Raw genomic sequence first — 25,674 nt, 5'->3', positions numbered from 1 at the left:
AAGGGGTACTGAGTGAAAAGTGTCAATGTTGGAAAGACATTTGTATTTTGGCGAACAAGCGAGGGATATGGGACCTTCGGGGGGGCTTGAACGGACCAAATAGAAGAAGAACAATTTCTTTAATATGAGTACGTCAATATACTTGAAAGGAACTAAGTTTAGAAAGTGAACAAATTGGGATTTGGTAAAATTGCCAAGTCTAAATGGACCAGGTTATAGGGAAAGTTCACGCTAGTGACAGTACTCCACGTATTTTGGAAACGAAGACTCAGCCCTAGATCGATTTGATGCAAATTCAAATTGTTACTTTAGAATCCACGAAGAACTGTTCTAGATAAGTCAGAACGGGTTTGCCATTTTTGACTGAGCATAGGAAGTGTCAGGCTAGTTCACAAAAGTTATCTGGTCTACTTTAGGCAAAGTGCTTTAATTAGTTCCAAGTGAATGTTTTGAGCTAAGACCACATTTGCAGCAGGCTAGTTTGACCTATTTAATTAGCTCCAAGTGAGAGTTGAATGTGACGGGAAATCACCCGATCAATAATAAACTTATTGTATGGATGATAATTCAGTTTTGAACTTTTTTATTCTACCAATGTAATTCTTCCGATCTATTGTCACAGAAAATGATTGACATAACAATTCAGTCATCACTGGCCGACAAACTCTGCTCGAAATGAAGTCAAACTCTACATAGCAATTGTCCGAGTAATGGCTCTTCCTAGGAACGATCATAGATGACTAATATATGTCGTTGATGATACTTGACTAGACAAAAAGCGCACAACGAGAGATATAAGCCCACGATCAAAATGCGTGATATTCATCGATCCATGCTTTACCTTTTAATTGAAGAAAAGTTCTAAAAAGTATGACGTGCAAAAAATCCACCAATGTTTTATCAGGTACAGGTGAAATGTCTCGATCCAAATAAGCCCTTACCGGCTATCCTAGTATATTTTATTTTTTCTCTGTTTGTTCTTCCTAATTTGTCGAATGAGAATTATTTGATTCAATAAGCAATCCGAGAGAGCAACAAAGTCGTTGAATTGCTATGTCCCGTAGGGACCGGCGAGAATTAGATAACCAATTCGTAAGAAGGGTTCCTTTCCTAATCTGACTATAAGAAAAACAAATATATTTTTGAAAAAGATTGCAATTACAACTTCACCCATGGGCGGCTCCCAATTACAACTTCAAGGTTGGACGAACCCACAAGCAAAAGCAATGCACAAATAAACGAAATGCACATAACGTCAAGATTCACAATTCGTAATTTTATCGACGAACCGATACCCGAACTGTATATAGCCCTAGTCGTTGGTTCGTATAATACAATCATGGTGATCCAGATCTAAACCCTTCAACAAGGAAGACAAACACTCTTAAAACACTTAAGCAGACACGTCTTACATTTCTTGTCAAGATAATATGTTTAGAGTAACCCACTTGTGATAAAATTCGAAAAGGACACTCATAGATCCGTACAAACCTTATCGTCCTAGGTTTCAACCACCCAAGGATAACGACGAGGACAAAATGTCCTCAGCCACAAATTTTCAATCCGTCTTTTGCAATAAATTTGGAGCTAGAAGCCCTCACAAGTGCATCACATCCTTTTTCCTCGGTGCTCCTACACATTATATGCAGCAAAAATGGACTCTATGCTGCAAGACCTATCGCACTTGTCCGGAATAATCCGAGCCATCTTCTTCCTATCAATCCTTGTCTTATTCAAATCGAGATCGTCTAGCAAGCTCAAAACCCCTCCAGAAGCCGCTGGCTCATGGCCCCTCATAGGTCACTTGCTGGTGCTGGCGAAATCGAAGCTTCCCCACAAGACCTTGGCGTCCATGGCCGACGAGTACGGACCCATCTTCACCATCAGGCTCGGGATGTTCCCAGCCCTAGTGGTGAGCAGTTCCAAGATGGCCAAGGAATGTTTCACCAAGAACGACCTTGCGTTGTCCACTCGGCCAAGGCTCTTGGCCCCAAAGATCCTGGCCTACGACTACGCCATGTTCGCATTCGCGGCTTATGGCTCGTACTGGCGCGAGGTGAGGAAGATGGTCACCATGGAACTGCTCACGAACCGGAGGGTCGAGTCATTGCTCAACCCTATTCTGGCCTCAGAAGCGGACGTGGCCATTCGAGAGCTACACGAGCTCTGTATTGAGAACAAGGATGATTCAGGTTATGCTTCTTCCGATACTGACGGCCATTAAATATGTGGTTTTGGTGGCTCTTGATGACAGGCCTCTTCATGGTCGTCTTAGTAATCTTTCTTTTTCGGTAAACATTGGTTGTTTTCATAGTATAAGATCGTGAAAATGATCAAATTTCAAATTTAAAATTACAGTACGCTCTCTAGATTAAGAGCCAGTCAAGCATGCCGTCCTCAGCCCGCGAGAAGTAATTTCCCGGAAGATACTACGAACATACTATAAACACGAATTTCTGTCCACGTTGAATTCATCGACTGATGCATCAGATTTGCCATACATGAGGGATTCTGGTAAAGATTTTTTTTTTTTTTGGGTCAGTTTTCTCGTAAAGATTGGTTAATTCGATTAAACACCTCATTAGATTTACACTTAAGATATCAAATTCGTCCCAAATTGATTGTCTTAGTTCGCGGCTTTAGAGATGCTATTTGAGATATATAGACAAACTAATAGATAGACCATGAGCTCTCTTGCCCAAAAAGAAACTACATAGAATGACACGAGATCAATGAAGTATTGTCCGAGATTGAGTGCACGGTTCCTTAATTCTTCCAGCTCATGAGAATAATCGAAATTTCGATTTGGCATGACATCTGAGTACATTCTGATTCATCAGGCCGTGTCACAGTCGACTTGAAACAGTGGTTTGCAAAGTTGACTCTCAACGTGATCATCAAAATCGTGGCCGGAAAGCGCTACCCTGGGACGGACAAGGAAGAGGAGCAGCGGTGCCACGAGGCCCTACGAGACTTCTTCCACTTCCTGGGGATGTTTTTAGCGGCGGACGCTCTTCCTTTCTTGAGGTGGCTCGACTTAGGTGGACATGTGAAGGCCATGAAGAGGACCGCAGAAGAACTAGAAAAAATTTTGGGTGGCTGGTTAGAGGAACGCAAGAGTAATAGTAAGGATTCAGGTGAGACCAACGGTGAGAGAGATTTCATGGACGTAATGCTTTCGGTCCTTAACGACGAGGAAATCGGAGGTTATGATTCTGACACCATTATAAAATCTACATGCTTGGTAAGTTTTTGTTTCCTCCCTCCAAAAGCAGTCTTTGATAGAATAATTACTTATATGAAGCTTCCTAATGAATGTACAATTCTTATCCAGTCATTACTTATATCTTATATTGGGATTATCTTTATTTTCGTAAAGATGAAGTCCAAATTTAAGTCCTCTAATTTGTGCAGTTTTTTTTTCTAAGTGGGTCCTTAAACTTCTTTTGGTGCCAATTAGGTCCTCTAACTCACTTGATTTTTATCGTTAAGTCCTTTTTAATTATATATTCAATTGTGTTTAATCTGGTCGGTTAATGCGGTTAATGTAATATACAGAAAAAGGGACAAAATATTTTGTTGTTCTGAAGATTTTGTCCAGTAGGAACTAAAGTATATATAAAGACATTACTTTGCAACAAAAAAAAAAAAAAAAAAGTTTTTTTCTATTTTCTTTGATTGGTGAAAAACAAAAGCACTTTCGTCGCTGTTATTCTATATTATAGAAAATGCCCACATTGAACAACAACATTGACATAGTTAAGTTTCACAATTCAAGAAGTACATAGATTGGAAATCGAGTAAGTTAGAGAACCCAATTTGAACGGAAATAAAAAAAAGGCTTGAGCTTGAGCACTCGATTATAAAGGCTGCTCATCAAGTTAGAGGACTAAATTTTGACGGTGAAATTTCGGGCCGGCTCCAGTTGGGAAATGAACCAAATTGATTCCAAGCCCGTCCACACCATGATCGGTTCGATTTCTAATTAAGTAAAAAAATTCGAGAACCGACTTTCACCAATTCAATTCCTGTTCTTATACGGAGAACCGGTGGATTCTTCCAAAGATTAGCTTTGTACAATCGTTATTGGAGAGGTTTGGAATCAGTTTCAAGGCCGATTCTCAAGTGGAAATCGAATTTGAACTGGTTTCAAGGCCAGTTATCAAGTACAAACGGTTTGAACCGGTTCAATATCAAAACCTACTTTATCTTGTTTGATGTTATCTTTATTTTTCAAGGCCGATTCTCAAGTGGAAATCGAATTTGACGAGGAATATGCGTTTCTCGTATTTAAAGGCGATGATTGCAGGAGGCAGCGATACCACGATGGTTACCCTGACATGGGCAATCTCCCTGTTGCTTAACAACCTTCCCATCCTGAAGAAAGCTCAAGAAGAGCTCGACGCTAGGATTGGCAACCGGAGGCGTGTGAAAGCAGCGGACATCGCCAGCCTAACCTATCTCCAAGCCATAGTGAAGGAGACCCTCCGTCTACAGCCGCCAGTCTCACTCTCTCCGCCGCGCCTCTTCACCGAGGACTGCACCATCGGCGAGTACCACGTGCCCAAGGGCACGAGGTTGATCGTGAACATCTCGAAAATCCACATCGACCCTGGAACATGGTCCGATCCGCTGGAGTTCAGGCCCGAGAGGTTCTTGAGCAGCCATAAGGACGTGGACGTGACGGACTCCAACTTTGAGCTCCTGCCATTTGGAGGCGGCAGGAGAATCTGTCCTGGGATATCTTTCGGGCTCCGGACGGTGCATTTTCTGCTGGCTAGGTTCCTGCATGCGTTCGAGATATCAACCTCAGGCGATTCGCCGGTGGATATGTCCGAGAGTTTCGGGCTGACGACTATAAAGGCGACCCCGCTCGAAGTTATACTCATGCCGAGATTACCGGACGAGCTCTATCAATCGAGATAATCAGGAGTTGCATGAAAAGGCTGATGCGTTCGAGATTGAATTGCGATGGCGGATGTCATTACTATCGTTTACCACTTCCATGCATACTGTATTACTGTGTGACCGGTCATGTATGGACGGACCCGGTCATACTTTCCTTTCCCATATGCCAATCCTACAGGTATAGCCGTCGTGAATAAGATCTTACCATCCAATCTCATATTGCCATCAACATCATCATTATCATCCCTCGGATGATTGCAATGCATCTCTTCCCCAACACCTCCCCCCCCCCTCCGCTCTGCTTGTCCCTACTTTCCTCACTATCATCAATAAGATCTGACCATTCAATCTCATTTAGCCATAAACATCATTATCAGATGGGCTGGGCAAGGCCGAACTCTCCTAGTGACGGCGAGATCGAGCCTCACCCGGCCGGCGATCTCACCGGTCATATTGAAATGTCATAAAAAAAAGGGAAAAAAAAAAACATAGGACGGTCAGAGTCTACATCGACGATTTTTGATTAAAATTGGCTGGATGGATTGAATTAACACAAGTGAAAAAGATTTGGGATTGAATTGACCAAAAAAAAAAAAAAGCTTAAGAATTGAACTAGCACAATTAAAATCGATCTTAGGCTTTTTTGTAATTTCTCCCGTCAATTTGCATATTGAGTTTTGGATACATGCATTTTGAGTCTCCAAATAAAATCTGCAGACTAAAAAGACCAATCTACCCATGAACACATCACACGTTTGCTTTGCTAGGCGAGGGGTTGAGCTTGATCGAAATCAAATCGACCTCCATGCCTTGGTGGAGATTGATTGGGGCGTCCAGCTTAGACTATATCCAGCATCAAGCCGTTCGAGTGTTGGGCTGAGAAATGTGTGTGTGAGAGAGAGCGGCAGTGACAAATAGGGTGAAACCGAATCAAATTACTCGTGAGTACACTCAAGATTGACTCGTCAATTCTTGGAGTCGGGGCTATCGTTCAAACTATGTGACCATTTTGTCTAGTCAAGCTCGATCCTGTAAATAAGCTCGTGCGAGATAATGAAAATTACATGATAATGGAGCTTATAAAGCTCGATTTGAGTTTCATTTTATAAGTCAAATGTTAGAGATCGAGTCGAGCTATCGAATTTCTAATCAAGTCGAGCTCAAGCAAGAAAATTAATACTCAATCAAGTTCAAGCCAAGTTTCGAGCATTGCACATATAAGTTGGGTCGAAGGCAAGCTTCGCAAGGTATAGACTCGGCTCGGCTCAACTACACCCCTGGTGGTGACAGAAAAGTTGAGGATGGAGGGAGAAAAAGAGTGCAGTTGAGGGTCGCTACCAGCGACGAGGCAATGGCTTAGCTCAAGGCTCTAACGACGGTCGTGGGCATCACCGAGGAGGAGGGGATGAGCTTGGGTTCGGTTTGGGTCTTTTGTTAGATGGGTCTTGGGATGGATCTACTTGGGACAGCAGATGGTTGAATTCGGAAAGAAAAGGGAAAATTCCAAATAAGCTCCCAAAGTGTTCTCATTTTCTCAAATAAGGGTTCCAACCAAAGCTTGTTTTAAATAAGAGCCCGAAGCGCCCTCATTTTTTCAAACAAGGATCTAAAGTGAATATTATGTCAAATAAGAGCCTGAAATGGTTATGAAGTCTCAAAAACTAGTTTGGTTTCAAGGGCATTTTCGTCATTTCTCTTTATTTGATTTTTTTCTTTTTTATTTGTCTTTTTCTTTTTCTTTTTTCTTAAAAATTAAATAAAGGGAGGGGCAGCTCTCCCACTTATTTGTGTTTTTTTATTTTATTTTAAAAAAAAAATAGAAAAAGGAAAAAAATCAAAATGAGGAATGACGAAAATGCCCCTTATGCCATGCCCTTTTTTTTGAGACTACATGACCATTTCAAGCATTTATTTAAAATAATATTCGCTCGGGACCTTTATTTAAGAAAATAAGAGCACTTCGAATCCCTTGAAATTTTTTGAAAAGAAAACGTTTGATCCTCGTAAAGGGAAAAGCAAACCCCGATGCCAATTGAAGTGGGACCTTGAAAGTAGGTATGTTCTTAGGTGGGATTCGAAAACATATCAGCGGTGTTTGATATGTGTGGCATAAAAACGAGGATGGATTTATGGAAAATTTTTCCTCTTTTTTTTTTTCTGACATTGTTTTGTTATTTTGGTTTACTTAAGTTAATCGATTCAATCTAGGAGCACCAACCACTGTTCCGAAAATGGACAAACAGGCTAGAATATCTGCTTACAAGATTGGACAGGACATGAGAAGCAGCTGGAGGCATGTGGCTAGGATCAGAAAATATTTCCCTTGTCTCGTTAGCCATTCTTATCAATATAATCTCCACCGTCGAACCGACCGGGACCCCCAAAAAAAGGGGCCCCTCCCTTTGGCAATTCTGCCCTCGATTCATTTTTCCTCTGCACGAGAGTTTGCTTCTGTACTTACATTGGTCGGGCTTTGCCCCTCCCACTCAAATTATGCCTCTTTCTTCACGAGTAATAAGGTTAATACGACGAGTAACTCCGTATCAATACACTTGTAACAAATTTATCCTCTATCAATTTATGTTAAATTTTACCGTCAAATTACGAGATGAATAACCTGTGGCGCTTGACGGGGTGTGCTAGTTTAAGGTTTTTATCCTCCGTTTGTCACATGTGTATCGGTTTAGAATTTTTTGTGATGTTCACCCAATTCGACGGAAACTAACGGACGATAAATTTGTCACGGTTGTACCAGCTTGGGGTTTTTCGTTATTGAAAAATTAGTTTGAGGTGAATTTGCCACATGTGTACTAGTTTGATTTTTTTTTTTTTAATGTGTGTGTGGTATTAAACCCTAAAGTAATACTGGGTATAAACAAACATCATCTAAAAATGAGTAATATAGTAAGATTGTAAATTGGCATATAGATAAGGGGGTCATATTCATTACTTAGTATGATCTAATCTATAGACCCGCATCGTTCTTTGTGTATTATAGCTGCGGTAGGAGGAATCTCGTTCATGGCCTCTTTCTGGTCACCCAATTCCACGTCACTCAAAGTACTTCCTCGGCTCTAAATCTCAAATTGTTTACACACATAATTCCGATTATTTTTTCCTGTTTTCCGGAATATTCCAATCATTAACATTATAACCGCAACGATTTTCGTGCATTGATAAATTAATAATTCAAATGGGCCCTACTAAATCCCAAAGCCCACTTAACCACGGTCACGTAACCGCGGTTTAGTCTTACTACATTTGAAATACCAAATAACGACCACAACCAGACCAATTAATGTTCTCTCTCTCTCTCTCTCTAGTTTACGCTCTTCAGTTCCACTTCGCGGGCTAAACGTTTTCCGACAAGTAGGAATGTCGGCACCGGGACACGACGGGGCTCTAAGCCAACGCGCCGCCAGGACGGGGCGGGAGAAGGTCGTCGTCGCCGTCAGAGCGGAGAAGGTCGTATCTAAGGCTGCGCTAGCGTGGGCTCTCTCCCACGTTGTTCAACCCGGCGACAACGTCACCTTGCTCGCCATCTTCGCGTGCAAACGACCGGGTTAGTCACATCTCCCCCCATGGGCAAAGTCTAGTCTTTTCTGGATGATTGGTTCCGCTCGCGCTTTGGAGCGGCTAATTGCGGCCTGACGCGTCCGTCGTGTGTGCCTGTGTTGTGTCGCGTGGTTGAAGGTCGAATTAGGCTGTGGAATTTCGCGAGAACGACCGGGGATGGCGGGGCCAGCAACCGAGACGAGCTGCTGGATCGGATTTCTCGGATCTCCGACTCGTGTTCTCTGATGGTTATGCAGTTTCGCGATCAAGTCGAGGTCAGTCAGGGACTCGAACTTGTGAGTTTTTGCCACGTCGCGGCTTTAATCGCGACTTTCGTCCTCTACTATCTAGCTAGTACTTGGAGAATCGGTTTGAAGTTAGTTTGACCCGTCAAACGACGTAGTTCGGTCGCTTTCTCTGCAGTGTCGTGAAGGCCGGTTGCTTTGGCTTGTTAAGACAGCAATCGTCTGTTATTATACGCTGTTGTCGTGCTGGCGAAATATGGAATCTTATAGTGAGTGCAATCGCCAATGTGGATCGTGTCTCTGGGGCTTGCTTGAGGCGTCGGAGTCGGAGAATTGGATGATTCCATAAATGATTAGCATGTGATTGCTTTTTTTATTAATATAGTTTGGTAATTTGGTTGAGGCCCCGCATATCTGATTTCCTGTTTCCCCCTTTTCAAAAGCAAAAGATTTGTTGATCAAAATGATTTGTATGGTCCAATCACGCTCATCCACATTACAGCCTTCCTTTTAACGTTTCCTCAGTTTCTGGTCAAAAATGGGGCACGGTGAATTTTTTGGAACGTGTGGTTCACTATGCATTAGTGATGTTCCTGCCGAAAATTTGAACATTCCTACCATCTTCGAGCCTAAAAAGCAAAAGCTGGCTTTGCTGTATTGGAAGTCACTTTCTTTTTCCAGATTGATGCTTTGTTGAACTTTTTTGCCTTGGTTGTTTGAAAATGAAACTGGGTCGGTATACGCTTTCTTTTCCAACTTGTTGCTTTAATCAAAACTTTTGCCGTAGTCGTTTGAAAATGAAATGGTTGATGGGTCCTCTGCTATGGTGGATGTTGCTTTTAGCTTTCTCAAACAATGAAGTCAAAGCTTCATGTAACAGTACATCCTCAATTTAGCAGCCATTAGTCTGTTTTGATAGTCAAAATCATGAGATGCTAATGAAAGCTTGGTTACAGGTTAGAGTGAGGATAAAGGTGGTTTCTGATAAACCTGGTGGTGTGGTGGCGGACGAAGCACGCAAATGTGGGGCCAACTGGGTCATACTGGACAAGTAATTTAATATAAATGTATTATTGTTTCCTTGGACTGTATCAATACAAATTGTCTTTATTTGGTATGACTTTTACCTTTGTTTGACTTTTTACCCTTATATCTGCTAATCTGAATTGGGAAGCATACATGTCACCTCCTGCATCTTAATTAGATTTATAGTTTGTCATTTTAAGCTTAATAAACTTTTTAGGGCTCATGAGGAGATTCCTCTAGAGTAGTTCCATAGTGTTAGTGCTCCCAAAGGGGAATTGGTTGTAGATGAGTAGTTTTTCTCATTGGTACTCTAAGCAGAGCATTCTCTAGTTCTCTCTGTTTGGACTGTTCATGGAGTTATTGACATGTGCCATTCTCTTACCTAATAGATGCTGTTGCCACTTCTACTGGTAGACGCCAATGAATTTCAGCTCACGCTCAATGCTGTGAATTTTCATGTCAAACTTGCAATGCATTGAAAAGCAGTTGGACATTGCAAATCGACAATCCATTCACGTTTTGTTTCTTCTTTGGTATTCTTTTTTTGGCCAAATCTGCTTTGGTAATTGTCAGGAGCCTGCAATCATTGTTCCACTCAACTTCCCTTGATGTTTTCTCATCATGTTACCTTAGTATTTAGTACTTAGAACCTGAGTCTGTGAATTTAATTCTTCCTTCCATATCTGGAAAGGCATTGTTGGACATTCAGTCGTCATAAACTCTTTTGCCAAATACAGGAACTTAAAGCAAGAATTGACGCATTGCTTGGAGGAAGTCCGCTGCAATATTGTGGTGATGAAGGGTTCTCAAGCAAAAGTTCTCAGATTGAATTTAGGTTGTTCAAATGAACTCCAGACCCCCTTCTATTCTGCAACTTCTTCTCCATTCGTGGATGGCGGAGAGTTCAATGCCTACAGGATGAAGCATTCTACTCCAGTCAGCAGTCCTGAATTGTTTAGCCCTCATACAAGAACTATCGGAGAAAGTTTGTCATCAAGTTATGACACAGCAGGATCTTTTTTTCACTTATACGAAAGAAATCCACTCTTTGAAGGACGGAGGAAAGGATGTTATTCACCATATTTGACAAAGAATGAGTTGAAATACCCCTTTACAGTACTTGAATCATATGGGGAAAAGGTTGTGACTCTCTCAAAAACCTTACCATCATCTCTATCAGTTGACAGCAGTAAGGTTTATTGGATTCCCCAAAATCAGATGCGTGATGTAAAGCATCTCCCCATTGGAAACAATCAAAAAGCTACACAAACACATAAAATTATCTCCAGAAGATGGTTTAGCAAGTTTATTCGACATAATCAGAGTCACATGAATACTGCGAGCTTAGGGCAAAGGCAAGCCCAACAACCAGATCAAGTTGTCAATGCAAGCATAAGGGATGTCGTCTCTTTAGGCAGAACTTCCTCGGTGCCACCTCCCCTATGCTCGCTATGTCAACACAAGGCACCAACTTTTGGAAAACCCCCACGAAGGTTCTCATATGCAGAACTAGAGGAAGCAACAGATGGATTTGCAGATCCGAATTTTCTGGCGGAAGGAGGTTTTGGATTGGTCCACAGGGGGATTCTCAGTAATGGACAGGTGGTTGCGGTGAAGCAGTTGAAGTTTGGTGGAGCCCAAGGAGATGCTGACTTTTGTAGGGAGGTGAGGTTGTTGAGCTGCGCGCAACATAGGAATGTTGTGCTGTTGATTGGATTTTGCTCCGAGGGCAGCAAGAGACTTCTAGTCTATGAGTATGTGTGCAATGGATCCCTGGACTTCCATTTGCATGGTATGCCTTCCTGTGCTAATTTTTTTGCTTAAGTTTGATTTCATTTCATAAGTCAGGTTTCCTTGTATAATCCTACATTAAGTGTTACACGTCATGGTTTACGCATCATTTCTCATAATTTTGCATTCTTAATGTCCAACATCATGTGTTATTGCCAGGACGGGAAAGCAACACTCTAAATTGGGAGTCCCGACTCAAAATTGCTATTGGTGCTGCAAGAGGCTTAAGATATCTTCATGAGGACTGTAGAGTTGGCTGTATCGTTCACAGAGATATGCGACCTAAGAATATCCTCCTGACTCACGATTTTGAACCTCTGGTACTGCATAGATCCAGATATCTCACAATCAAAGTTAGACCTCCTTTAACATTATCATGGATTATGTTCCTGGATGACACGTACCCTCAAAAGGATATAATTCATCTTCTTATGCATCAGGGATGCATACTGTGCCTGCGTGCTTTAACCAATGATATGGCTTGTGAAATCATGAATGTGTGATGACTGATGAGCATTTAAAACCATGCGGAAATGTCTCGATCTTCTGCTGAAGTCTTTTCGCTTCCATTTATGAAAATTTCTGACTGATAGTGCAATAAATAAATTTGATGTAGAAGAATGCATATTTTGATAATACTCTGTTTTCCTTTTTTCCCTTTAATTCAGGTTGCTGATTTTGGACTTGCTAGATGGTATTCTGGAAATGAGATTGGCCCAGAGGAGCTAGTCATTGGAACTTCGGGGTATATTTTGCTGATCTTGTTTGTTTTAGCCACATGCAGTGCATGCAATCTCTTGTTTTTCCCCCAAATTTTTTTTTTCTTCAGCTGTATACATTTAGGCTGATATCATGTTGTTGCCTTCTGGTAGGGTATACTGATAGTATTGATTGTGGCGACAACTCAAAAATTTTGAATTCTGAGAATCATTTGAAATCCAGAACACTCGATCATGTCAAATGTATACCTTTAATTTCAGATATCTTGCACCAGAGTTTGTTGATGGAGGAAAAATCTCGGAAAAGGTTGATGTCTATGCATTTGGAGTGGTACTTTTAGAGCTGATGACAGGGCGAAGAATCATCGAGCTGCAATTCAAGGGAGAAAGTTTTTTCTCTCAGTTGTTTGTCCCCTTTGCTGCACATGAATTGAAAGAAGTCAAATCCAACTGTTCTTCATTTATAGACCCTTGCTTGGCCTCTAACCAATCTCAAGATTTCGGCCATCAGTTGCAAGTAATGAGCCATGCTGCTTTATCATGTCTTCATCCAGATCCTGAATCAAGGCCTCCAATGTCAAAGGTTTAAACTTCACTGTTGCATTGAATTACTCCATCCTATAAAAAATATGCACAATCAAAGGCAGCATTGTTTCACAACATGCACTCATGTAATTATTTCTCCATGATTTCGAATCCAAGAGAATTCTTCATTATCTTACAATTGCATTGCAGGTTGTGAGAATACTAGAAGGACAGTCCCTCGTTCCCTTAGCATTCGATCTGAATGCAGCTGGTAGTAGGAGCGGTCACCTAAATGGGGTGTGCTCTCGCATGCATCGTGAAACTATGAGAAGCCACTCACGGAAACATTCCCACTGAGAACCAAATATGCATTTGAGAGGATTGCATCAGCTTATCTAGCTCTTGAGAAGCGACAGAGAACTTGTTCTAGCTGTTGTGGTATGCTGCCAGGGCACTCATGGTGTACATGCATGTTTGGGAACCCTCATCTCTATAGCCATTTAATGGTTGCTCAATGCTTAGCATGCTTCACAGCATTGTAGTCCTCAGGATTTTTGTTTTGTTTTTTTTTTAATAGTTTTGTGATGTTAGGTATATGTAGCACATTTTGTACTTCTACAGTGGGTAAATCTGATTTTCAGTTTTGCAGGAACTACTCATGTAGAGCATCGTTTCGAGGTATAAAAATCCAATTCTTTCCCTACCGCATCTTCTCACTGCCTTGGGGGATTCGCCATCGTTTGCCTACTTCCCAAGGTTTTTTGGTCCTTTATGTTTTGATTTGTTCCTGATCCATTGCAAAACTGCCAATATGATTACCTTGGCAAACTAGCGATTGAAGGTGGCGTTTAGGGTTCACGTTATTTACCGTCTCCTGGAATCGTAATACCCTCAGGCGTGGATCATGCCCTGGATGACAAATGATCAAAACTTATTGTAACTCTCTGGTTTGTCCACTTATGTTAAAAAATTCACGGCAGATTTTTACCATTTCTGTTTCAACTCTTATCAATGCTCATCTCCTAGAGGCTGAAGCTACTCTGATTTTGAGTCCTTTGTTTCTCTGCATCCAGATTGGTGATATATAGAAACTTGACTAACCCTTCTTCTCTGACCGAAATAATGCATTCTATTTTAATTAGCGGACAAAGAACCAGGGACAAAATGGCATAGAATACCTCGAATGTGGAACTTCTGCTTGAACAACTGCTGCTACCTAGGCTAACCTTACTGAATGAGAAACCTCAAAATTCTTGCTGCAATAATTACTTTCTGAAGGAAAACGGAAAATCAACAATAGTAGTTCGTTAATAATCATTCCTCGTGGGTTCACAACAAAAGTCTTACAAAGGCTTAAAAAAAAGGGGGATTGAATTCTCCGTTCTCCACTTCCCTTTCTCGTGGTAGGCAAACGCTCACAGACTCTACCTTCTCAAGCATGTAGAAACTCCCACTCGTCACATCCAACTACAATTATTTCCATAGGTCAGCAGGTAGGTGTCATCACAATCCCTTTTTGGGACATTCTCCAGGATCCGAGGGCCGGCCCCGATGGGGTCAGTACCTTCGGTTTTGGCTGTTCCGGCCAGCGGAAGAGAAGCTTCCATCCGACGGTACCGAGTCCGCATCATAAGTCACCTGCTGCTGCTGCTGCATCATGGCCATCTGATTAAGATCAGGTGCCATCTCGGACACGCTCCACACCTTGACCGACTTGTCGAGGCTCCCGCTGTACACTATCCACCGCTGATCGCCCTTCCTGGCAGACTCCGGGTCTTCCTCTGTGGCCAAGCACTTGACAGGTCCGGTGTGCCCAGTCAACACCGACAGGCATGTGTGGATCATCCCGTCCCTCCTCCACACGCATATGGTCTTGTCAGCAGACCCGCTGAACAACAGGTTCCCTGCAGATGCGAGGCAGAGGATCGCGAGCTTGTGCCCCTTTAGGACCCCGCCATGTGTGAACTGCTTCCCGCGCTCCCAGAAGTTGACCAGCCCATCAGAGGACCCACCGTACACGGCGGAACAAGCCCGATTCATGGCCAACGACGTGACCGCGCACTCCTGCTTCAGCAACGACTCGGCAAGCGTGTGCTTGGTGGTTTTTCCGATCATCTCCCTCTTCCACACCTTCACGGTCCCGTCTGCAGATCCACTGAGGACCAGGTCATCTACACCGGCGACGACAGCATTTACGGCATCATCATGGGCACTGATCGACTCGAGGCACTTGGAGTCCGAGATCCGCCACACCTTTATGGTTCGGTCCCATGAAGCAGAGTAAAGCAAACCCTGTTCCTCGTTCAGGCTAAGGCATGAGACCGCGTCGGAATGCTTTATCCAGAGTGCGCTCCGGCGTTTTCTCACCTCAATGTAATTGCTTGGATTGATGGAGCTCTTGAAAATATCCTTCAGAGTTGGCAACGTGCCGGCTCTTTTGTGTTGGCTCGGGTTCCTGGGGGAGATCTTCCAGACACGGATCTTACCGTCCTGGTGGCCGGTGAAGATCTTGCCATTGGCGACGATGATGGCCTTGACCAGCCCACTGCTGGACTTGAATGCGGAGAATTCCTTCAAGTTCTTCCATACGCGGATATTCTTGCTGTCAGACCCGGTGTACAGGAGTTCGCCTGAGGCGGCGAGAGAGTAAATGTGCCCCTCCTCGCGGACAAGCGACCCGATGAGGCTGTTCTGGGGGACGTTCTCTTCGTAGTTTGCAGAGGCGGTGGACCACCCAGATTTGTTGAAGGGAGAGGACTGGTTCCAGGGGGACATCATCATCGGGGACCCCTCGCCGCTCATCCGGCTGTGGTCGTAGAAGGTGGGGCTCGCAGGGGAAACACTGCTGTGGCGGTGCGGAAAGTCATCGTCGGGGATTGGGATCGCCGACATGTTGGGGTCGGAATGCATCATGTTGAACTTGGGCCTCGGAATGGTGTTGCTCTCCATGAACATGGTGCCACCTCCTCTCTCGTCTTTCGCCATATATGACTCTTTTATCTCTCTCTCTCTCTCTCTCTCTCTCACATAAGGGGCATGGAACGGCGCAAACCCGAGGGCGAAAATCGGCACGAAAGACGGCAAGAGTTTTAAAGAAAAAGATTGAAGGTCGATGAAGAATGACAGGTAACGGAGTGAAGAGGATGAGGAGGAAAATGGAGGCGGGGGTTTCTCCGAGAGAGAGAAGATCATGAAATCATAGTAAAGGGCGGGAGGGAGGATGTAAATAGGAGGGGTGGAACGGACGGCTGAGATTGGGAAGGGGGCGACACGTGTGGGGACGAGAGTGGCGGTTGGTGAACGGTTTACGGGTCCTGACAATGCGGGGTCTGACACCGATAACAACGTTGTCGGTTAGTTTTATTCGCTGGGGGCGGTTACGTTTGGAGGGCATTGGACAGTTGATGTCCACTCTCCCTATTCTCGGCAAATGTTTATTTCTTGCATCCCCTCGACTCCTCCTTTACCTTTCTTTTGCCCTTTCCACACGCACTGATTCAATATCTTGAGTTTTTTTTTTATTTGCTCGTAAAAAATATTTTACCTTTTTTTTTTTTTTAACGGCGCTCTTTCTATTCTCATTTTAACTAAGGCACTCATTTTTCAATCGATAGACCGAAATACCACTCTCTATCTTCCTTCTTCAAGTTATTATTTCTTTTTTTTTATCAATTTAACTAACATAACTGTCTTTATTTCTCTTTTCCCTTTTAAATATCAAATTCACAATATAAATGTCAAATTACACCTAATAAAAAATCATTCTATAATACATCATGTTATCACTTTTCAAGAGAAGTTCGTTATTCTTAATTTTATGAGATTTTAATTAGAAAAGCTATATAAAATATTAAAAATTTCTAGTTATAACACCTTATGAACACACAATTAACTGTCGGTTTTTTATGAAATAATTTGAGGGAATTTATTGTAAAGTTGAAATTTAAAATCCAATATAACTATCAAATAGATTTTGATCTTTTGGATAATTTTCAAATAGACTTGTAGATTTCTAAAGTTACAAATCGCTTATTTGTGCTTTTTTTTTTTAGCTTTTCACATTTTAATATGAATTGCAAGATGGGGTTTAAAATCTATTCACATTTTGCACTTTCAAACTTGCGTAAATGGATCCACTTGCTATGAGATTGAATTTACAATTCATATTAATTTCTCTTTTTGTATCAAGAGTTGAACAGCGCGAAATTTCATTTTTTTTTTTCCTTTATGTGTTTATCCTTTGTTAATACATATCCAAGTACAAATATGTTCGACATTTTATTATGCTTTTAACAAATTAATCTTTTTCATTTGTGATCAATTTTACTTTTCCATTTTTATGAAGATCGACTAAAAATAAAGATAGATTTGTGGATTAGCATGATAAAAAAAACATTTAATTAAATAAAAAGGATGGTATTTTAGTAAGTTAATTAGCAAAAAGAAGTGTTTTAGCTAAAATGAGAGTAGAAATAGCGCCGCCCTTTTTTTTTTTTTTTTCAAGAAGGTGTATGGTATGAAATAAGAAACTGTGATGTCTTTTTGTGAATTCCATCGAATAAACTTGCATGAAAAGCTATTACGCACAGCTCAATTAGGTATTATATTATAGAGGTACGATCTCTGCCAGTTTTTGGGATCTTGCGTTGTATCATGGCCTGAATTGCCTATCCAAATGAAGTTTCAATGAGGACAATTCGTGCAAATCATCTCTCTTTGAATTTCTGGGAAATTTCAAGGAGCGAAAGCCTGAAAGTATTGGCGGGTGAAGCCAACTACTTTTAGAGATTTTGTGTATTTTCTCTTCTTGTCGCTTTTAGATTAAAAGTTACATCTCATAGACCAACAATTAGAGATAGTAGCCAAGACAAGTAAATAGAGGATAGCAAAAGAGAGAAAACATTTATGAGTATTCCCAATCTCTTTGTGCCATTATCTTAAGAGATGATTATCATTGTACTCCTACTTTCTTACAAGTTTAGTGGATCTGCAAAGTGTCTCTACGGGGAGTCTAGACCTGTTAAACGGATGGATCAGGTCGGGTCATAAATGAGCCGATCTAAATTGATCCATTAACCTGTTCATGACCCATTTATTGTAATACAAGTTGTTTTATCCATACCCGACCCATATTACAAAAAAAATTTCACATTTAATCCAATTTAGCAAAAATTATAAGTTATTAGAAAATTTATATTATTAAAACATTGTGGAAAATTTTATAATTTTGTTAAAATAAAAATAATAAAACTAGAATTTTTATTATTTTTTTTTCCTTTTCCTTTTGTTATTTTCCCTTCTTCTTTTTTTCAAAGGCGAGGGTTGCCAACCAACCCTCAGCCACCACAAGCAAGGGCTGGAGGCCCTCCCCAAATCTGGCAAGGGTTTCATGGCCTTCGCTGGTCACTAGCGAGAGTCGCGGTCCTCGCCGGACTCGCGTGGGAGAAAAAGTAAAAGAACAAAAACAAAAAGTAAAATAAAAAATTAGAAATAGGCATAGTCTAGTTTAGGCGAATTTCGATAATAATTTTCAGATGTATTCTTTTTCTAATTATAACCTATCGATATGGATATAGATTGTTTACTTGTATTATTTTTTCGAAAGTCAGTGTACGATTCCCAATGAAAAGATATATCCCGTCATCTGTCTTGTCCTAGAATCTAACGGGCCTTTGTCATGGACCCAAAACAAGAAACAAAGCATCCCTAATCAAACCAACGATAGAGAAAGAATCCTGACAAAAATGCGATGTGATCATGGCGGTCCATGTGACGGGCATTTCCGCAACCATGCACGGCTGAAGTCTTCCCCGCGAAAGCTCGGGTGGCAGCTTTCAACGAGCACCACCCACGAGACATGTGTCTCGCAGCAATAATGTGGGCATGAATGGGGGTTATCACTACAACCGGCCGGTCGCGGAATGGGATGGGGAATTTAAGGTAAGGAGGTCTAAAACTGGACAGACCGGACGATGTCCAACCTGCCGCGCCCTTTTGCCCTCGAAAGCCATATTTAACCTTTTCCTTTGCTTCGTCCCTTTGAGCTTCCATCCATTGATGTGTCGTAACTTGCTTTGCTCCGTCCTAATATCAATATTATCTCCTGAAAGAGAGCTACTTTGATGGAGACTCTCACGAGCGGACGGTTCTGGAGTTGCCGAATGGCTAGGGCTGAGGCAAGTTATCGCAGTTTCCTCAAGTGATGGCCCGTAAATCTCTATAATCTCGTTCGTTCTGTATGGTAAAAGGTCAAAGGAAAGCAATTGGTTACTCTTGATTGGGAGTCTATTTACAGAACCGTGTGCTCGTGCACGCAGAAAAGCGAGGAAGCCAAACCATCCCGCAACTGATAACATTAGACAAGATACCTTAGATTTGGCAACTTAGCTTATGTTCCGCCAATTTTTTCTGAACAAGCTGAAGAACGTCCTAGTGTCATTCCATATAGTGAAGTGTGATGTATGAAGAGCGTCCTAGTTTCCTTGTTGGGTCAATATGTCATGTCATCGACATAGACATAAGAACACACATAACTGTTGAACCTTCTCAGGTGTGCTTTATCACGTCCATGTTTGATTATTATTGTTATTATCATTGAATTACACGAGCTAGGGAAAAAGTGCCAAAAAAGTCCTAGACATATTGTATTTGTAGCAGTTCAGTCTTAAACCTTTCAATTAAACCAATTTAGTCCTAAACTTTTCTTGCATTTGTTCGAATTGGATTCGTTCGGTCAATTTTAATCGGAAATCGGTGACATGAATGCCTACTATCCTACGTGGCATGGATGACGCTAAAGTAGACAAAATTGACCAAATGGACTCAATTGGTACCCATATGAAAATATGCATGACTAAATTGATCTAATTAAACTATTTATGATTGAATTGATACCGATGTAATAGGTTTATGACTTTTTGGGTACTTTTCCCGAAGAGCGTGCATGTTCTCCCGCAAATCATAGCTTCAATGAATGGACGACTAGTCGAGTCCCATCAAATGAGTCGTACACGATAAACACAATACTTAATCTAGAATTAGGCATACACTTATCTTCCAGATGCTCACGCAAATGAATGAGATAAAAATGAAAATTTGTGGGACTTTGATAGTAATTTGGCGGGTAAGGTTAGATTGACTTGCCATAAATTTTGTAGACAGGATTGCAATTCTTCTTTATCTGATATCCTTTAAAAGGATAACTTGTTTTCACAAGCAAGGATGACATGCGTCCTATTATGGTTGTCCTACCTAACGAGAGTATGTTAAGACATACTAGCTTGATATTATCCTATTTCGATGCTAAATTCATAATTTGAGATTATAAGCCGAAGAAGGAAGAAAACATCGTGAACAATGATGCGAATAAAAGGAAAAATTTTAAATGTGGGCCCGACGTGAACTCATTTTCTCAAATAACAGCATGAAGTTGAACTTGTTTTAAATAAGGACTAGAAATGATCATGGTTGTTTCAAATAAAGGTGTCACCTCACCGGCCGACCAACAAACTAAATATTTTGGTTGATCAAGGGCACTTTCATCAAAAGATAATTTTAACCTAATTTTTAGTTAAATTAAATTAAAATTAAACAAATTAAAAGTTAAAAAGAAACAAGAAATATAGGCGTGAGGATCGCCCTCCCGCCTGTAGCCGTGCGCCACACCGCCGATGGGGCATCACCAGCACCTTAGTGAGGGCCAAGAACCCACTCACTAGATGCGAGGGCATGGGAGAGGGCCGCAACCCTTGCCTAGGTTCGAGCAAGGATCGTTGAAGGCACTAGCAAAGTCAACTATATCTTTTAAAAAAAAAAATTGAGTTCCTTTTATTTTTTTAAAAATAGAAAAAGGAAAAAAATAAAGAAAAAAAGTAAATGATGAAAATGTCATGACCAGCCGATGAGGGCAAACCCATTTTTTATACTAATAGGGCCATTTCACATCCTTATTTGAAATAATATCCACTTCACATCATTATTTGAGAAACCGATAACACTTCGGCCATTATTTGAAACAAGGTCCGTTTCAAGCTTTTATTTGAGAAAATGATAGCACTCCAGGCCCTTATTTGGAATTTTCTCATTATAAAAGTTACAAAATGTTAATAAAGATCCTTTGTATGGAAAGTTTTATGTGAAATCCTAGTGGCAAAGCTAGAGTAATTTACCACAAGGTGCTCGACCTGTCAAAATGGATTATAAACCCATTTCTTAACCCATATATGATGGGTCAAGTTATTATATAGGTTAGCCATATTCAATAAATGCGTCATAAAGGGGTTCAAATATTAGGAGTGTAGAATGGGTCATAAATGAGTTTACAACTTCCTTAGACCCAATCCACATCTATGACTCCCTCTTCATTTTCTCTCGCCCTCGCTCGATCTTGCAACACTCACTCCACATTCTCACTTCAATTCAAGTATGAGTTTTCTTTAGTTAAATTAAATATGAAAGTGTTTAAGAAAATATGAATCAAGTCGAGTATGAGTTAGGCATGGGTCGAGTCAAGTCGGATTTGGGTCACTAGCTTTGTATTTCAATAAAAATGGGCTACAAACATGTGAAATTGGTTTATTTTGATCGGACTATTTATGACCCAACTCGACTCACCCCGTTTGACGAATCTATTGGGTGCATAACAACTATGACTTAGGAGTCCAAGGAAGATAGTTTCTTCTCTCTTGTTTTTGTTGAGAAGTCCTTCCGAGAAAGATGTCCGAAAAAATCTTTGTACTATGACATGTTTACACAACATTAGCAAGATGGCCACGCGTTGTGCAAGTCTAAAATTATATTGATTTTGTTGCGTCGCAGTTAGAACCGGGAAGCACAAGCCTTTTCAGCAATTTTACTAACATTGGAAGTGAGGGAGATTTAGAGAAGAGATTGAATATGAGCGTAAGGTCGAGAAGGGTGGGTGTCCTCTTAAAGAGAGAAAAAGTGTGAGAGACAAAGTATCTGGATCTCATTTCGCTATGCGTTCGGATTAAATTGGACAGTTGGCGGTCCACGGATATAAGGTAGTGACAAATGGCATCCGCACCGTTTTAACGACCAATGCATGTCCAATACTTTCAGATGGTTATGGTGCTGTTGCGTGGCTTGAGGTAACAGCAAAGCAATGTCTTGTCAACTTCAAGATCAACCCGTCGAGCAATTAGGTGGATCCGTGATACATGAACCGGTTGGCTCTAGAAGGACAAATGTCAAGGGTTGATTGGGTGGTCAAGACGACCCTTTCTCCACTAAACGTTGTCGTCAATGAGAATTCTCGTCGGAAATAATATGTAGAAATTTATAGCATAATATATCTCCTCATTAATCAATTTCTCCGTTAGAGTTTTAGTGAAAATTTATATTAAGTAGATCCAAACCCTATCATATAGATTAATTCTCCTAATAAGACAAAATGTGAGACATATCAAATGATAGGGAAAATTGTCTAAATTTTCCTAGACCTATTGCACTTTAACCAATTTAATTCTAAATATATCAATTTTGTTGATTGAGTCATAAGCATTTTCACGTTTCACTAGTTGAGTCCATCCAGTCCAATTTTAACCAATAATCGTTGATGTGGATGCCGATGGTGCCATGTAGGACAACCCGGCACTGACCAATGACAGTTTATTTGTATACTTCTTTTTATTTTTGTTTCTTTTATTTTCTTTTCATTTTCTTTTTTTTTCTATCAAGTCTTGCAAGGGCCGATGACCCCTAACGGGCACTGGGTGAGGGCCGTGATTCTTGCCCATTGTCGGCGAGGGTCGGGCAGCCCTTGCCTGTGGCCAACAAGTATTAGCTAGTTTTGAAATTTTAGAAAAAAATTTATAAAAATTATCCATGACAGCATCGGTAGTCTTATGTGGTACTACCGATATCCACGTTAGCAATTTCCAAATAAAATTGGCCTAATGGACATAATTGAAAAAACGTGAAAATGTTTAGAACTCAATTGACAAAATTAAAATGCTTATAACTGATTTGACCAAAGTGCAATAGGTTTAAAAATTTTTGGACAATTTGTGTAATTTTTTTTTAACACATACAGTAGATCGTATCAATAAGGAAAATGAAAGTACAAAGCAACGTAAATTTTCACCTCTTGATGACTTTCCTCCAATTGTTGGAATCTTCCCTTTTGTGTGACTAACTTGGTATGAAAAAGGCGAGTGCTGGTGTAAAACTTTCTTGAGGGAGTAAAATGGTTTTTTTTTTTTAATCTTTTCTCATTTGCTTCTCTAGGCGCTTTATTTAAGATCACCTTCCAATTCCATATATTTTAGTTTTCTTTTTTATGGAGATTCTTGCTTTATGTTTAACTATTTGATGTCCATCCTTTTATTTTAGCAAAAGTTGCCGCGACAACGTCATGATAATATATTGTCAAAAAAGAAAAAAAGGTTGAGAATCTCGATAGACAACGGATATTAAGTGCTCTTTATATTCATGTGATCTCTCTCCATTTATCGGTTAAGTTTTTGAATTATACTTTCTAACACTTGCAAATTTAATATGTATAATAGATATAAATAAATTAGGTTAGCATCTATAGGTAATTTATCGTCGCACTTAAAATGTCAATACCGTGGGTTAATGTTAGCGTTGCTCTTAATTCATACAAACACAAGAAATGTTCTATAAGCAACCCAACACGAGAAGGACCTCAATAGGCAAACCAAGAAAAGGCAAAAAAAATAATAATAATAAAGTCCAAACGATAAACCAAAAGCAAAATCCTTTTGCCCCCCGTTTCCCGATCAAAGAGAGTGGGCCGGCGAATCTGATTCCGTCCTTTCTGTAAAGCCACTCTTGAAGGGAATCCCAGTCCCCTAAGCAGGTAAAGCCTAAACCCAATTCACGTGAGCTCAGTTCATACGCACCGTTGGATGAGACGGATCCCACGCGATTCAATCTCATCCGACGATACGATGTGGACTGGATTCGCGTGTGCCGGTTTCAATCGATTCAACATCTCGTTTTTTCATGTTTTTGGTCGTGTCTTCATTTTTAATCTCACTGAAACCTAACCGACCATCGATCGAAACCATGATGTTTGGTGTCTCATTATGTTTTATGTGGACACCGCCTCGAACCCGTCAAAACCGATCCACCTAAATCGCTGTATATAAAAGGACTCTGTCGCTTACGCTCGTGATCACGATCTTGCTCACTCATTTCACTTTGTGAAGATGGCTTCCGCTTTCTCAAAAGCTGATGATAACAGCGTCGCCGTCGCCCACGGGGAGCGAACCTCCGTGGATGGCGAACTTGAAGAAGAAGAAGAAGAAACTACTACCGACCACAACGCGGTGGTCACCAGCCATGTGTACATAAAGCCTCCTCACTCGTTGCAGGTGCTAGACAGGGACGCGGTGCTGCGCCGGATTCGGCTGCGGAAGCGCATGAACAGACTCCGGGCGTCGGTGCGGTCCCTCTTTGGCTCCTCTCCGGGGGCGGCTTCCGCCGCGGTCAAGAAGGCAGAGAGAGCCTCCATCGCCGGCAACACCAAGCGGTGGATCGATGACGCTTTTGCCGCGCCATAGCAGTTGCAATTTGGCCTTTTCTGTTTAGTAGACTAGTGGAAGCGAAAGATGTACTGTCTTAGAGCTTCGTCTCATGTACACATGCAGTTGACTTTTTCATTTTAGTCCCCATCGCACTTATATAAGCGATTCCCCTTTTTTTGAACATTTTGCTCATTCCAGAGAGCCTAGATGAACATAAGCTTTCGTGCTCCCGTATTCACAACCAAGACAGAATTTGGATTCCTTTCGAAAAACACATCTCGAGTTTGATTAAAGTACTTCTAAGAGACATCGAGCCGGGATGCCATCGACATAGTTATTTTTCTCTGTACGTATAAGAAGGCTCGAGATCTCTAATACGCGTCGTCGTCGTAGTTGTTGTTGTTGGTGTGGTAGAAGATTGGGTCTCGTATTTTGGGGCAGGATATCGAATGGGTATGGGAAAAGCCATCGACGAAAAAATTGACCTGACTCGGGAAGTATCGCTCCAAGCAGACGCACCTTATCTTCAAATCATTTGGCAGCCAAATAGCATGATTCGTCTCTGCAATGTCAAAGTTCAAGACAATAAAATACGAGGAAGAGAGAAATATAAAATTTCTGTGCATTTCCGTATTTTGATAAAGAGTATATGGGCCTAACTCATTATAAGTTAACATATAAATCATGGATATGCACAATCAAAAGGAGATATACATGCTGCAATACAAAGAATCAAGAGTAATAATCGAATTATCTCCAATAACGCTATGCTCAATGCCGTCGGGGGCTCAACCCTGTCGGGGGCTCAACCCTTGTGGCTAGGTAAAGGCTCAGCCAATTTAGCCATGACAACATTGAGCACATCGCTCTTCAACGATGGCCTGGGCTGTGGCACTTGTTTCGAGATCTTCTGCGCTAATGACTCCCAATGGTAGTAGGGTGTAGTTCATACTTCCCATTGACAAGAAAATACGGGCAGGGTGTTCGGGTCAGGCGGCCCGACAGGGGTCTCAAAGGGACAATGCCCCCTAGTCACCAAATGGCTTGGACTTATGAATAGCTATTGCTATATACACTTTTTTTTTCGCTTATAATTAAGTGATACAATTACAAATGTGAGACTTCTATGACGTAATCCTAATTAAAGGGTGAACAAATTACCCAAGGCGGGTTCCATCACATTGAAGCCCGGTTTTGCAATTCTCCGTGGGAACATTTCGACCTTTCCATGCCCACGTTCAAGAAAATCGGAGATGCCAAGGCCGGGATCATCCCGGTCCTCTACCGCCGTGTCTCGTGCACCAAGAAAGGAGGGGTCAAGTTCCAGATGGCGTCGATGTTGCGAGCGTGAGTGTCAAGGGCTCGAGCACCAGGTGATTGCTGATGAATCAC

The 25,674-nt window shown here is 41.3% G+C and overlaps 3 protein-coding genes across 5 annotated transcripts; 2 read left to right on the top strand and 1 right to left on the bottom strand.

Moving 5' to 3' along the window:
- The first annotated feature begins 1,515 nt into the window (after positions 1 to 1,515).
- On the top strand, positions 1,516 to 5,115 carry LOC115751600 (cytochrome P450 CYP82D47-like). Of its 2 annotated transcripts, none has more exons than XM_048274819.1 (3): positions 1,516 to 2,192; positions 2,853 to 3,244; positions 4,297 to 5,115. In XM_048274819.1, the coding sequence occupies exons 1-3, from the start codon at positions 1,655 to 1,657 to the stop codon at positions 4,924 to 4,926; spliced, it is 1,560 nt and encodes a 519-aa protein (XP_048130776.1). In that variant the 5' UTR covers positions 1,516 to 1,654; the 3' UTR covers positions 4,927 to 5,115. The 2 variants fall into 2 exon arrangements, with proteins under 2 accessions (XP_048130776.1, XP_030545396.1); XM_030689536.2 differs by having other exon boundaries at positions 2,841 to 3,244.
- Positions 5,116 to 8,204: 3,089 nt separating this feature from the next.
- LOC115751599 (inactive protein kinase SELMODRAFT_444075-like) lies at positions 8,205 to 13,456 on the top strand. Of its 2 annotated transcripts, XM_030689532.2 has the most exons (8): positions 8,205 to 8,470; positions 8,602 to 8,738; positions 9,665 to 9,759; positions 10,472 to 11,526; positions 11,685 to 11,845; positions 12,194 to 12,270; positions 12,506 to 12,827; positions 12,980 to 13,456. In XM_030689532.2, the coding sequence occupies exons 1-8, from the start codon at positions 8,284 to 8,286 to the stop codon at positions 13,124 to 13,126; spliced, it is 2,181 nt and encodes a 726-aa protein (XP_030545392.1). In that variant the 5' UTR covers positions 8,205 to 8,283; the 3' UTR covers positions 13,127 to 13,456. The 2 variants fall into 2 exon arrangements, with proteins under 2 accessions (XP_030545392.1, XP_048130595.1); XM_048274638.1 differs by lacking the exon at positions 8,205 to 8,470 and having other exon boundaries at positions 8,692 to 8,738; positions 9,665 to 9,775.
- Positions 13,457 to 14,059: 603 nt separating this feature from the next.
- LOC115751603 (protein JINGUBANG) lies at positions 14,060 to 15,948 on the bottom strand. Its single transcript, XM_030689538.2, has one exon. It carries the CDS (start codon positions 15,752 to 15,754, stop codon positions 14,327 to 14,329), a length of 1,428 nt encoding a protein of 475 aa, XP_030545398.1. The 5' UTR covers positions 15,755 to 15,948; the 3' UTR covers positions 14,060 to 14,326.
- Positions 15,949 to 25,674: the final 9,726 nt, after the last annotated feature.

The sequence above is a fragment of the Rhodamnia argentea genome, chromosome 2 (assembly GCF_020921035.1).
Source record: "Rhodamnia argentea isolate NSW1041297 chromosome 2, ASM2092103v1, whole genome shotgun sequence".
Lineage (NCBI taxonomy): Eukaryota > Viridiplantae > Streptophyta > Magnoliopsida > Myrtales > Myrtaceae > Rhodamnia > Rhodamnia argentea.
Note: the sequence above shows the minus strand (reverse complement) of the source record. Positions and strands in the feature narration are given on the sequence as shown.

Coding starts and splice junctions, on each gene's coding strand:
- LOC115751600 (XM_030689536.2), top strand. CDS start 1,655: ATGGACTCTATGCTGCAAGACCTATCGCACTTGTCCGGAATAATCCGA. Junction 2,193..2,840: donor TGAGAACAAGGATGATTCAG/GTTATGCTTCTT, acceptor CTGATTCATCAG/GCCGTGTCACAGTCGACTTG. Junction 3,245..4,296: donor TTATAAAATCTACATGCTTG/GTAAGTTTTTGT, acceptor TCGTATTTAAAG/GCGATGATTGCAGGAGGCAG.
- LOC115751599 (XM_030689532.2), top strand. CDS start 8,284: ATGTCGGCACCGGGACACGACGGGGCTCTAAGCCAACGCGCCGCCAGG. Junction 8,739..9,664: donor AGTTTCGCGATCAAGTCGAG/GTCAGTCAGGGA, acceptor GCTTGGTTACAG/GTTAGAGTGAGGATAAAGGT. Junction 11,527..11,684: donor CCTGGACTTCCATTTGCATG/GTATGCCTTCCT, acceptor TGTTATTGCCAG/GACGGGAAAGCAACACTCTA.
- LOC115751603 (XM_030689538.2), bottom strand. CDS start 15,754: ATGGCGAAAGACGAGAGAGGAGGTGGCACCATGTTCATGGAGAGCAAC.